General features: G+C 40.0%; 1 protein-coding gene across 1 annotated transcript in view; it reads left to right on the top strand.

The window, feature by feature from the left end:
• LOC126299395 (uncharacterized) overlaps positions 1 to 1,421 on the top strand; it is a 312,015-nt gene extending 310,594 nt beyond the window's left edge. Inside the window, exon 8 of the mRNA XM_049991268.1 lies at positions 1,274 to 1,421. Coding sequence (XP_049847225.1) covers positions 1,274 to 1,319 — 46 coding nt within the window. The 3' untranslated portion in view covers positions 1,320 to 1,421. The remainder of the gene's footprint in view (positions 1 to 1,273) is intronic.
• Positions 1,422 to 14,543: the final 13,122 nt, after the last annotated feature.

The raw sequence follows: 14,543 nt of genomic DNA, 5'->3' as shown, positions 1-14,543 counted from the left end.
TAAATTTTTTCGGTTCCGCCGTGGTTAAAGTGTAACGTGCAATGCAAAATAGCTTACTCAAAACCGGCACTATAGATGAAAGGGGTGAATGACAGCTGTAGCGTGTGTAGTGACCTATAAGTGTCCAACTGTTGAGCAGCTGAACAGCCAGATGAACTAAAGGACTACGAACAGTGTCTCCTCAACGACCGTTCGGCGAATGTTGCTGCACATGGACCTCCGCAGCGGGCGCCTGGTTCACGCACCAAACTGACGGCTGTTCATTGGTGACGAAGGGTGGACTTTGCACACCAACACTGCAACTGGACGTCCATTGAATGGAGACAGGTGGCCTTTTAAGGGAATTACGTTTCATGGTGCATTTGACAGATAACCGTTGGTGTAAAAGGCGCGAAACGTCTGGAAGCAAACACCTTACAACAATCGTCAGCCACAGGAGGGAGCGTTGTGGCCCAAGGAATACATTCGTGGCATTCCCTGAGTAATTCCGTCTTTCTGGAATGCATAATGGATCAATACAAGTATGCATGTATCTCTGGGGACCATGCCTACCATTACATGCAGTTTGTTTTTCCTCGGCACGACGACATCTACCAGTCGGACAATGCGACATGTCACGCAGTCCACAGTGAACGTGCGTGGTTCTGAGAGCACCAGGATGAGTTTACCATACTCTCCTGGCCACTAAACTCAACGGATTTAAGCTCAATCGAGTATCTGTAGAACCACATCGATCGGGCCCTAGATCCAAAGCTGAGAAACCAAGGGCAGCTGGCTCGCGCACTGGTGTCGATAAGTTCTAGAACCTCCTTGACTCTCTTTCTCCGCGTCTCGTAGCTGTTTGTGCTGGAAAAGTTGGCAGTTTCAGCCTTTAGTAGGTGGTCACATTAATGTAACTGGACAGTGTATATATTTATGACTATGACATTTTGGAAATTACTTTGGCGATGAAAATGAGATAATTTTTTCTCTGATTAGCACTAACTGCAGTTCTAAATAATGATGTGATTATTGAAATTGTCATTTCGGGTAGTACAATATCATTAAGTATCAAATTCTAAGGTGCCTAACGTGTAATTTGTCTGATTAAACTGACTGCAACATCTAGTTTTATTTTGCGATTTCTGTCACACAACTGATTAATTACGTCGAATAATATAAAATTATTATTAGCACTAACAATATTAGCAGCAGGGACTATGCAAATTGCCTTTTTAAGCAAAATTTAAAAAATCGTACAAATATGTACTCATATATTTCTGTTTAATTTCAGGTTATTGCTTGCTGATGGAGCAAATATGCCGGAGCAGGCTAATTGATTAAGCTTTGCGTCACTTCTAACGAGGTTGCGAGAAAATGCAGCAAGAGGTGTTCACAACTCGCAAAAAATATATATACTCCGTGTGTTATGATAAGAATTTACAAACTTTACATTGTCATTTTGTATTACTTATTTGATGCGTGATACCTATGAAGTATATTTTGTCTTACTTGAGATATGATTTAAAACTGTAATAAACTGTTAAAGATTATCATTTGCTGTATCAGTTTACATCCTCCACTGTGTAGTACTACATTTTGTACATCTCCTAGCATATGGACGCCTAGAAAAGTAATTATCACTTAAGGTACAGTATGAGCACCCACACACCTCCATTGATTTTTTGAGACTTTACAACAGTGAGGACTGCTGTGGTAACTTTCACCGTGTAGCCAGATCAACGAAAATTAGTCTCGTGGTAATATGCCACTGCAAATAATACTGCTAGCAGTCACATTCCATTTTTTGTCTGCATAGTGTAGTGCAGACATAATGTCTCACAATACAGACTAGTTTCTGTCAGAATGAGGCTACGGATATAGTCCGTTAAGTCCGATCAGAGTATGAGTATGGGACCCACACGTTTGGGTATCCATTTTCGAAGAGGATTCATGTGCTCATGTCACAGCCATGACATGATATGTGAACATCAGAAAAGTATTATATCTAATATTTGGTTATAACTGATAGGGAAAGTCGAAATCTGGAGGTGTCAGGTTTCCTCTCGAATTACTGCAACTACTTTGGGTGGCACCTCACATACAGACGTAAAATGATAAACCGAGAGGCGAGATGATTCAGTTATCATTGTCGTGCTGCAGCCTTGCTTTATGAGGGGATAGAGAAGGTAAAAATAAAGTAGTAATTTGATTAACTGCTTTCAGAGCTCAGTAGCGGCAATTCTTTGTTGATGATGCGAAGAACAGAATAATATGGTTGAGGTTATACAATGACTGTCAACACTGACATCATTAGAGACGGAGTAGCTGATCGGATAAGATAAAGATGGGACTGGAATTCGGCCGTGGCTCTGCTGTTCCTGAATGTAGCTCCAGTGACGTAGCGATTGCAACACCAAGGTAGTAAAAGTGATATTTTCAGTCAGAAACTACTAATCGAAACTAACAACAGCAAAACTTGTCGAATACTAAACCCACTCGTACCTCAGTACGAAATATGGAACTACTGAAGAGAAGTAACCTTGTTATATGTGTGCTAGGGATGAGTGCGCGTTTGTATTATTGTGGAAGATTATGGAGTTCCAAGCAAATAAGGCTGTCATATCTGGTGCCAACATATAGCCTACGCCTCTCTAATGGCACCAAGAGGACAGCTGAGTATTTTATCTCTTTTCAGATGATGTGTATCCATTAACATTTAACCTCACTCTGGCAGATACTGCAAAGAGGTCATATAATTAACTTGGGATAATGACAAACAGCCTGGTAGTCTGGCGATAAATAACACAGGATATTGACAAATAGCCTGGTTACCTAGAACTCCACAACAAAACCTTTTCTTATCATGCCGGCCAAGCACTGCTCACGAACATTTCTCCCACCAACAGGATTCTAAGGGACTATATATGATTCTTCATCCAAAAAGAACCACAGAAATATGACAACAAATTTTGAAACAACGTAAAATATTGCACAATTATTCCCATCATGAAGACGTAAAATAGCTGTTCCCTAAAAAGTCATGGGCTGATGTCCAGGTTCTAAAACCACTAGTTCTTTCGAGCAATTATTAATAATGAATTGTGAAGATGAATTATTACCATTGTGTATAACACAATTATTGCAAAGACGTGAATATTATAGTAGTGGCGGTTGTAGAAAATAGAAAATGAAGTTCGTTGCAAAATGATGGATGTAATTTTCTTGAAATCCGACACTTTTTATTACGAACTTCAGAATCGTATCCATAAACCTCACAAAACTTCGCTTATAACCTTGTAAAATCCTGAAAAGGTGCATTAATAGCTGTTTGTTTCAAGCCCATTACAATGCCAACGCAGTACATGACTTCACCACAACTCCATACAACAACTCTCTGCAGCCAGCCTACTACCAAAAACAGCCATGATAGAAAGATAATTTTGAAAGGTGTTACATTGATATTAAAATGGAAACTGTGACATAGATTCGCGTACATTTAAAAGCTGAATTTCAGCTGTTTTTACAAAGTATAATTTGCATTAATATTTAGAAATAATATTTTGACCTGTGTTGTTTGAATTAACTGTAAGAATGTCTGCATGACCGGTTTGTTAGAGTGCAAATATTTTTGTATGAAAAGCATACCAAATATTTTCATAACTATACAATATGGTAAAGCAGGGGCGGCCAAGAGTTTGGCTTGCAGGCCATACACGAGGCTAAATGCCAATTTGCCTTGCAGGCCATCCACGAGGCTAAATGCCAATTTGCCTTGCTTCACATTTCCCCCACAACCACACTACGGCGTCTGAGTGCAAGGAGAGGGAACAGGGGAAAAAAGAGAGTGCGTCGCATTTAAATAGCGACTTGGTTTTATATTTTACATTTCTCATCAACATTTATCAAAACCAAACAAATTTTCAATATTAATAAATTATCTTTGGCATGCTGAAGACATTATATAAGTTTTATCTGGCACAAACTACCAGCATACGCACAGATGCAGACAATTTCACATAGTTTCTCACAGAAGTTGCCACTTAATCGTGACCTATTTAGTTTCATAATCGAAAAAAGGTCTTTCATACAAATATGTCGATCGAAAAATTGGAGCATTGCAAACTCATCGTGGAGACTTGAAAAATGTATCTGAGCAGAGTAAGTAGACATTCCGGACAGTTTTAATGTAAAATATTTGTAATTGAAACTGCAGCTGTCTTCCAGGTCACTCAGTTACGTCTGCACATGTACAGTGTGATTTCAACTGAACCGGCAAACGGTCTCGAAAACACCTCGAAAAGAGATTTAAGATTGACAATACCTTCAAAACTTTTATAAAAATATCCTTTTAATTATTGTAAGGCCACAATAAAGTCTTCAAAGCTCACACTTTCTATAATGCCAGTAAGCTTAGCGAACAGTACCGTCCTTGCCAGAGTGTGTCCCTTCTACAACGCGATTTTCTTTCTAAATGCATGCCCACCAAACCATAAAGAAATTACCTTGCAGTGTTTACCTGTGGGCAGTGTGCAGTCAAATCCACTTAAAATGCGAAGTCTGTAATCCATTCCGGATGTTCTAATTTTCGCCCCGACTTCCCTTTCCTTCATAAATTCAACAATAGCAAATTTTAAATCGAAAAATCGTCCCAGGCACACTCCTTGACTTAACTAACGTACTTTGCAGTAATATATAAAATCTTTCATACTCTTCGTTCATTTCCATTGAAAACTGTTGCAACTGACAGTGGAATAATGAGTGCGACTTCAGAATTTTTACTACGATACCACCAAGCTCTTCAACTGCTCCAAATTTAGCGCAAAATACGTCTTGATGTACAGAACAATGAGTCCTGTCTATCGATCGTTGTAATTTCTTGCTCTTTCATTGTTATCTAGAAGTTTAAATTCTCTTTGCATGTCTTTGGCAGCAAATTAGCAGTAGCCATCGCTTATGCAAATTCTCATCCCTCTTTTCTGTCACTCCCATCCTTTTTAAAGGATTGTGTAGACTGATCGATACACTGCCTCTTTTTGCGTGAAAGCCCTGGACCTGTGAACGTACTTCATACCACAACAAATAGCGAAAGTTAGCAGCGCTGACACCATGATTCTTCCGAACTCAAGAGTGTTGTCCCTACTGAAAAATGCCGCACCGCATTACTAAATGACATGTTGTGCTGTTCCGTGAAGGACCGAGCAAACCCGAGAGACAGGCCGGGGCTTGGCACTCCCGCGGCCCGCACGCGCTGCCGGTCCTGCGGTAAAGAAATAGAAATAATGGATAATTATGATAAAAAGGAATTCTCCAGCAAAAGCAGAGGATTCGCGAATATCGACAGAAAGTGGTTTCGAGCGATTCATCAATAGTGAGATTGGCATCAGTAGAGTGAATATGGAGGACAGAAAATTGCCCCGAGGTTGTTGAAAGGTACACCATCACAAAATTCAGCTCAAGTCTGCTTCGAGACAAGTGTAGGTAAAGCCACAACAGAAACCAAACCCGAATGCCGAAAACAACAGGCTACTCATATTTGTAGCTCGCTTAGAGAAACTAAAGTGAATGATTAGAGGTTTCAAATATACCTGAAGTGCTGCACAGGACCTGATTGTTATTAAATTATTTAATTTTTTCCACAAAGGAAACTGATACAGAAAACAAACTGTTATATTTAACGAAAAAAAGTTGAATACCTTGCCATATGTACAGTACTGCACTTACGTGACGAAGGTATACTAGAAAACTTGACACTCTCAACATTAAATTGACGTGACGAGAATATACTAGAAATCTTGACACTCTCACCATTAAACTGATTACAGTAATGGATGCTCGCAGGTTGACAAACAGAGAAATATGGAATCAGCAGCTCAATAACGTTTTACATTATCGGAAAATAAAAGTAAGAAAAGTACTAAATTACACACACGTCCAGTTTTAAAACAGTGGAGCACAGCGCACTTAATTAACAATCTACATCCTCTAGGGTAAAGCTAAAAAAATAAAAAAAATATCCACCTCTCTTCAGGCGTCCCTCAACTTGCTCATAGCTTCCCATAAATGTAGTCTCAATGTTTCCGTTTCTTATTGTCGGCAAGAAAGGAAATCCTTGCAAGATATTTACTCCGAAATCTATAGGTGTGACTGACTAGGCTGAGTAAGCAACTATCCACTCTCGTAGCTGACTACCGATTGTAACAAGGAAAACCAGCTGTTCGTGTAAGCTGATACATTAGTTTCGTCACCCAATGGTATGATTCAATGGGTAACTTTCCCGCAGCTCTCAGCTTCGAGGTATACATGCATCACTGCAAATCAAACTCACGAAACGTGATGAGATTGATGTGTGAAATCTGACTAATACGTCTTGTAGGTTGGAAAAATGAGTGCTCGACAGCAGCTACCAAGTTCCGAGGTCGCTATGCGGTTGTGAATAGGTTTTACTTTGACAGATATGTATTTTCTCTCTGGCAGAGCCTGGTGAGTAGGGAGTCGTCTGGATAAGTCGGTCTTCAGAGAATGACGAGTAACAACAAAAGGACCGAGGGCACAAAGCACGTTGTTTCTCAAATCACTCTTGGAAGTGATGACAGCAGTACTATGAAGCACACGCCTGTACCAGTTTTCGGTGGTCATAAAGCCTCCTCCATCTGTGAATGGTATTAGGTCCTTTGTGACCCTGCAGCTATAATAGTAGGGTATTTGAGTGTTTTCTGGAAATTGTGTTAAATGTTTCATTATGTCATTTTACGCTCCTAACATGCTTTTTTCCTCTTGAATTTCAGTGTTCGTGTATAAAAACGGAAATGAAATTCAAATAATTTGAAAGCTCACTAAAACGCTCCATTCGAGTAAGCTCGCTGCTCCTGCTGTCATAAAGCTCATTCACAGCGATGTCTTGTTTTGGAATTTACATTTCCGAAAATGGGTTACAAATCGTGTGTAGTACCATACTGTACAAATACATCTACAAAAACTCCTGTAAAGTAGTTTTTGAGCGTTCCAGAGAATGAGTGGTTGCACTGTGACGGTAAATTACCACCAAGTCACCGCACAAATTCGCGAACTTTATTAAAAATGAGCTGCACTGTGAAGTTGACATTAATTTCCTTCCTAGATATGATTTCTCATTGTACAAGGAAGAATATCGTCATTCAAAGAAATTAAACTCTTAGTGAAAATTATCGTTTTAGCCAAACCGATCTAAATTGTTTGACAACTTCGTTGTTAGACGGTAGACTGCCGAAATGTATAAGATGATGTTCCGAGATCGATGGCTTGAATCCAATCAAAAATAATATTTTAACTTATTTGTAAAAACGACTCGACAGTTTTCTCATATGAAAACCAAATCACAATTACAAAACTTCACCACACCTATCAGAAACAGAATATTATTGTGTTTTTCTTGCTGTATATGTGAGGTTACATTTACAGTCGCTGTTCACCTAGGCCAAATTCAGAACGATATTTTCCAGTTAATGTGACCATACGTATTTTACTTTATTGGAAACAATGTTCAATGTTCAATGTCTAGCTAAGATCCTTATTGTACAAACTTATGAAGTATCATCATCTTATTTAAAGATGAAGTAAGTTTGCTTTGGACACTGACGTTAGTTCATACTCACAAACATCACAGCCCTTACGTTTGTGATACGTGCATGTTGCACATGGTTTATATCCGTCCGTATAGAAAACCTAATCGTCCTGCCCCTCGTTGTACCGTGGGAGAACTGTGATACCTTCACTATTAGCAGTGCTTGCCAAAAAAGTCAACTGTTTTTTCGCGAAGTGATTTTATTTTTCCTCCGCCACACACCGTCAGGTGGCTTGCGGAGTACGGATGTAGATGTAGATGTAGATGTAGATATTGTCCATTTCTCAGACTAAGATTATGTGAAGCTGTATATAAAATATCCCACAATCGAAACAACTACTACAATGAGTTCTTGCTATCGCTATTCTCGTATTTCGTCTAAAACTTTTAAAAACAAGTGACCTCTTTACTTACAGTCAGCTCCGCGATCCGTTGCGTCACAGAGCGCCTGCTGGGCAGTCTCTCTATGCTCAGTATCTTATACAGAGGAACTCAGCACTAACTTTGCCAAGAATAATTTTATTGTGCCTTTGGTCGTAGCTCATGACTGATAGTCGACAATCTAGTTATAATATATTGACCAATTTCAAAAGTTTTACAATTCCTCAGTTTTGAGCGAGTTTAATGATGTTGCAGGGAGCAAGGCATAAAATGTTCGCCGTCGCACATATCGCCGCTCTCAGTGAGTGGAGCATAAAAGCATCAACTTTCGCTACGTTTCCACTATCAGCGTCCACAAAATTCCTTTCTACTTTTACTTAAAAGCTATAGCTGCGTTTTCCATCATTAAACAGCTTAACTGTTTGTAGAAAAAGTACGTAAAAACACCGTCACTTCGTCTAACATTCCTATAACACTCGTACAGCTTCGTTTTTACTCTAGTCTGTGACGTCACCAGAGCGTCAGCCAGTAACAGAGCGTTTTCGATCACGTGACCAAATCTTGATATTTAATGATTTCTAAGCTTTAATTAATTAAAAATGACACATATTTTGTGAGAATATTGACCGTAAATGCTATTTAAATGTTATAAACAACTAGAATGACAATAATTCCAACCATATTTTTAACGTAGGAAAATAGCCTATTGCTCCAGTAACAAATAAAACAAAAAAGTAGCAAAACTACATGCATCTCACTGAACGTACGAATGACCTCAGACTGGATGTGCTCCATTCTAGGATATTTTACAGTGGACACCCGCACTCAAAGAAAATCACAAGGATGGCTGCAACTCCCGAAGGCCTACAACATCATCTGGGATAGAGAGATAATGTCACCAAACTGCACCTGATGCTTTAGTGTCTCGTATGTGTTTCAAAATAATACCACAAGTGACATGAATAAATAATGACTCCTCTACTCTCACCAAGGAAATCATAATTAGCAATGTTGTTGAATCCCAAAGATAAAATTCTTCGTACTGCTCTCATTATAACGCCATAGACCAACTAGTGATAACTCGTATGATATTGCCGTTATTGTTATTACACCAAGTGCTACGAGTGATTGGAGTTTATCTAGTACAGTCGATGAAACATGTAGAAATAAGTCAAGGATGCTTATGAAGGTAACCTCGCTGAAAAGAATCTCTTCTCAGTTGACAATCAAATGATACTGAGTTACAGAATCATATTTCAAAAAATATTCGCAGCAGTAACGCACAAATTCGTAATACATTTGTCATTTCTACTTCTAAGGAATTACTTTATAAGGGCGCGGCTTCCTCAACAGATCATCCTCGTATGCACCTCAACTGAATAAGTAATGCCGCGTGAATTGTAAATCTGGATGGTGGTGCGAATTCTGCCATTCTTGAATAAAGCTGCAGGGCCTTAAGGAATTTACAACTTTTCGAACGTCTAAGGTGTAATAGAAAAGGAAATATTCTTTCTCTCAGGATTAATTAACTCCAGCAGTTTGGCTATTACAAATTCTGAATACACGAGAAGTGTCCCTGACATCATTTGGATAAACAGCAGGATTGGTGAGATATTACATCGATGAAAATGATGATTCTGGACAGAGGCAGTAAAAGTGATAATTTCAGCCACAAATTGGTAAGAAGGTAGTAAGAAGGTATGTGGATATTACCGTGAAGTCGGTGCTACAAACTATATTGGTAGGTTGTATGGTCGGATCCTAAAAGCAGGACAGAGGGTATGTTGTTGGACGTTGAAGAGCAAAGTGAATTCCAGAGGTATGATGTTTTAGCAACAATATTTTTTGTATTAAGACAAGTAATGACAAGGAGACAGTAATGAAATCTGAGCAGCCATTTAGTGTCCATAGATCTCGAGAATGCGTATGATACAGTGCCGCTGAAACAACTACTTGAAATCCTAAGGGGAGTGAGCTTGAAAATACATATTTTAGAAATAATGTGACCTATAAAAGTCTGCAGAGCGTGTAGTCAAAGTGGGGAATAAAATTTCATCACAGCCCTTCAAAATTACAAATACAACGATTAGAAAAATGTCCCAGATTCAAGAAAGCACTAGATATAGAACAGAAAAAGGCAGATCGCTTGGTATAGACATACAATGCGAATAACAGATGTCAGATGACCAAAGAAGATCTTGATACACCATCTTCAGGGAAGAAGGAGAAGAGGGTGACGGGTAACCTGGTTAGATGGGATACAGGAGGCCTTGAGAAAAAGAGAAATTTAACAAGACGAGGAAGCACCGGAAGACAATAACGGATGGCGACATATACCATGTGATCAAAAGTATCCGTACACCCCCAAAGACATACATTTTTCATATTAGGTGCATTGTACTGCCACCTACTGCCAGGTACTTCATATCAGCAACCTCAGTAGTCACTAGACATCGTGAAAGAGCAGAATGGGATGCTCCGCGAAACGTGGTCAAGTTATTGGGTGTCACTTGTGTCATCCATCTATAGACGAGATTTCCACACTCCTAAACATCCCTAGGTCCACTGTTTCCGATGTGATAGTGAAGTGTAAACGTGAAGGAACACGTACAGCACAAAAGCGTACAGACCAACCTCGTCTGTTGACTGACAGAGACCGCCGACAGTTGAAGAGGGTAGTAATGTGTGATAGGCAGACATCTATCCAGAAACACAGGAATTCCTAACTGCATCATGATCCACTGCAACTACTATGACAGTTAGCGGAGAGGTGAAAAAACTTGGATTTCATGGTCGAGCGGCTGCTCATAAGCCACACATCACATTGGTAAATGCCAAACGACTCCTCACTTGGTGTAAGGAGCATTGCCATTGGACGATTTAACAGTGAAAAAACTTTGTGTGGAGTGACGAATCACGTTACACAGTGTGGCGATCCGATATCAGGATGTGGGTATGGCTAATGACCGGTGAACATCATCTGCCAGTGTGTGTAATGCCAATAGTAAAATTCGGAGGCGGTGGTGTTATGGTGTGGTCGTGTTTTTCATGGAGGGGGCATGCACCCCTTGTGGTTTCGCATGGCACTATCACAGCACAGGCCTACATTGATTCTTCCCACTGTTGAAGAGTAATTGGGGGATGGTGACTGCATCTTTCAACACTATCGAACACCTGTTCATAATTCATGGCCTGTGGCGGAGTGGTTACACGACAATAACATCCCTGTAATGGGCTAACCTGCACAGAGTCCTGACCTGAATCCTATAGAACACCTTTGGGATATTTTGGAACGCTGACTTCGTGCCAGGTCTCATCAACCGACATCGATACTTCTCCTCAGGGCAGCACTCCTTGAAGAATGGGTTACCATTCCCCAAGACACTTTCCAGCACCTGTTTGAACGTATGCCTGCGAAAGTGGAAGCTGTCATCAAGTCTAAGGGTGGACCAACAGCATATTGAATTTCAGCATTACCGATGGAGGGCGCCACGAAATTGTAAGTCAATTTCAGCCAGGTGTCCGGATACTTTTGATCACATAGTGTATGTGTGGGGTCCGGCGACAGCTACAGTAACTCCACAGCGAAGAGACAGAAAGAGCTTCCCTAAAAATGGCTAAAAACAGAACAGCTAGATGTTCCATAGTAAACAAAATTAATCCTCAACGAAAAATACCGAACTACCAAAACAGAGTCAATTTTCTCTAAAGTAACATGCCTCCTGCTATGGTTGTTAGGGATAAATGTATCTGTGGTGTATAGTTGTGTTTGAGTTTTTGTGGATTATTATGAGATTCCAAGAAAATAAGAGTTATTTATATCTAGTGCCAACATATACCCTACTGCTCTATAATGACAAATGACCACAGAAATTGATAGCTAATTTGAGTGAACGTGACACCATAAACACTTACCCTCACTTCGGGAAGCACTGCAAACGGATCTGTTGGTTAACCCAGGATACTGAAAAACAGTCTAGTAATCTGGAACTGAATACTGCCTGCTAAGAACGGGTAACGAACATTTCTCCCACCAACAGGCTTCTGACTCTAGAAAAACAGCACAAATGTGACAAACATTTTCAAACAACATAAAATCATGTGAAATCGTTTCTGTGGCGGGAACGTGTAACTGCTTATCCCTGAAAACTCATGGCGTGTTTGCACGCACGCCATCACGAAATTCAGCTCAAGTCTGTCCCGAGGCATGTGCAGGCGAGGTAACAAAGATAAAAACAGAAATAATTACAGGATAAATACATTTGTAGCTAAGTTAGGAAAATTGAAGTACACGCCTAGAAACTTGGTAGTGCGTTAAGAAATATATGAGATGCTGCGCATGTCATGATCAGTCTTTATTGCTTCAATATTTTACAAAATGGGAGACTGATACAGATAATAAATTTTACACTTCGTTGGAGCAATTCGTACATTTAAGGTAAGCAAGATGTGGAAGAGTTACCCATACACGAAGTAGTTCATTCAGTGACATTCACACAGTCCACTCGACGGAGATATACTAGAAAATCTGATACGCTCAAGATTAACCTGACTGCAGCAATGATCGTATGCATGTAGGTAAACCGCAAAATGATGAATTAACAGCTCAGTAATGTCGTGCATTGGCGAAGTAGTGCAAAAGGAAATAGACCTCCATATTTTAAAAGAATGGCACACAGTGCTTTCAATTAATCCACACCTTCTCAGACAAATGTGCAGTAATGCCCACTACCCCTTGCTGGTAGCTTCTCATCTATCTAGTCTCAACATTCTGGTTTCCCGTTCTCACTAGCGAAGGAAATCCCTTCACGACGCTTATTCTTAGCGCGATACGTGTGATTTATTAGTGTAAACTGGAACCGGTTCTCTTTGGAAGTGGGCCATGTATTGTAATTATGGAAACCAGCACTTTGTGTAGGCTGAAACATGACTCCCAAAGGTCAAAGGAATGAATTTAAGGGTTTTGCTGTCGTACCGTTATGGTAAAAATGCGTCGTTGCAAAGCAGACACAAGAAACGTGATAGGATTGACGCATAAAGGGAGGGCTCAGTGCAGTTACTACATTCCATGCGTCGATATCCGCATGGTGCTAGGATTTATCTTGGCAGATGTGACTTTCGCCTCTGACATGTTGTTGTTGTTCTTGTTGTCTTCAGTCCTGAGACTGGTTTGATGCAGCTCTCCATGCTAATCTATCCTGTGCAAGCTCTTCATCTCCCAGTACCTACTGCAACCTACATCCTTCTGAATCTGCTTAGTGTATTCATCTCTTGGTCTCCCTCTACGATTTTTACTCTCCACGCTGCCCTCCATTGCTAAATTTGTGATCCCTTGATGCCTTAAAACATGTCCTACCAACCGATCCCTTCTTCTAGTCAAGTTGTGCCACAAACTTCTCTTCTCCTCAATCCTATTCAATACCTCCTCATTAGTTACGTGATCTATCCACCTTATCTTCAGTTTTCTTCGGTAGCACCACATTTCGAAAGCTTCTATTCTCTTCTTGTCGGAACTAGTTATTGTCCATGTTTCACTTTCATATATGGCTACACTCCAGACAAATACTTTCAGAAACGACTTCCTGATGCATAAATCTATATTCGATGTTAACAAATTTCTCTTCTTCAGAAAAGGTTTCCTTGCCATTGCCAGTCTACATTTTATATCCTCTCTATTTCGACCATCATCAGTTATTTTACTTCCTAAATAGCAAAACTCCTTTACTACTTTAAGTGTCTCATTTCCTAATCTAATTCCCTCAGCATCACCCGATTTAATTTGACTACATTCCATTATCCTCGTTTTGCTTTTGTTGATGTTCATCTTATATCCTCCTTTCAAGACACTGTCCATTCCGCTGAAGTGCTCTTCCAAGTCCTTTGCCGTCTCTGACAGAATTACAATGTCATCGGCGAACCTCAAAGTTTTTTCTTCTTCTCCATGAATTTTAATACCTTCTCCGAATTTTTCTTTTGTTTCCTTTACCGCTTGCTCAATATACATATTGAATAACATCGGGGAGAGATTACAACCCTGTCTCACTCCTTTCCCAACCACTGCATCCCTTTCATGCCCCTCGAGTCTTATGACTGCCATCTGGTTTCTGTACAAATTGTAAACAGCCTTTCGCTCCCTGTATTTTACCCCTGCCACCTTCAGAATTTGAAAGAGAGTATTCCAGTCAACATTGTCAAAATCTTTCTTTAAGTCTACAAATGCTAGAAACGTAGGTTTGCCTTTTCTTAATCTTTCTTATAAAATAAGTCGTAAGGTCAGTATTGCCTCACGTGTTCCAACATTTCTACGGAATCCAAACTGATCCTCCCCGAGGTCCGCATCTACCAGTTTTTCCATTCGTCTGTAAAGAATTCGCGTTAATATTTTGCAGCTGTGACTTATTAAACTGATAGTTCGGTAATTTTCACATCTGTCAGCACCTGCTTTCTTTGGGATTGGAACTATTATATTCTTCTTGAAGTCTGAGGGTATTTCGCCTGTCTCGTGCATCTTGCTCACCAGCTGGAAGAGTATTGTTATGACTGGCTCTCCCAAGGCCGTCAGTAGTTCTAATGGAATGTT

The sequence above is a fragment of the Schistocerca gregaria genome, chromosome X, assembly GCF_023897955.1.
Source record: "Schistocerca gregaria isolate iqSchGreg1 chromosome X, iqSchGreg1.2, whole genome shotgun sequence".
Lineage (NCBI taxonomy): Eukaryota > Metazoa > Arthropoda > Insecta > Orthoptera > Acrididae > Schistocerca > Schistocerca gregaria.
This window is presented reverse-complemented; position numbering and strand designations above follow the sequence as displayed.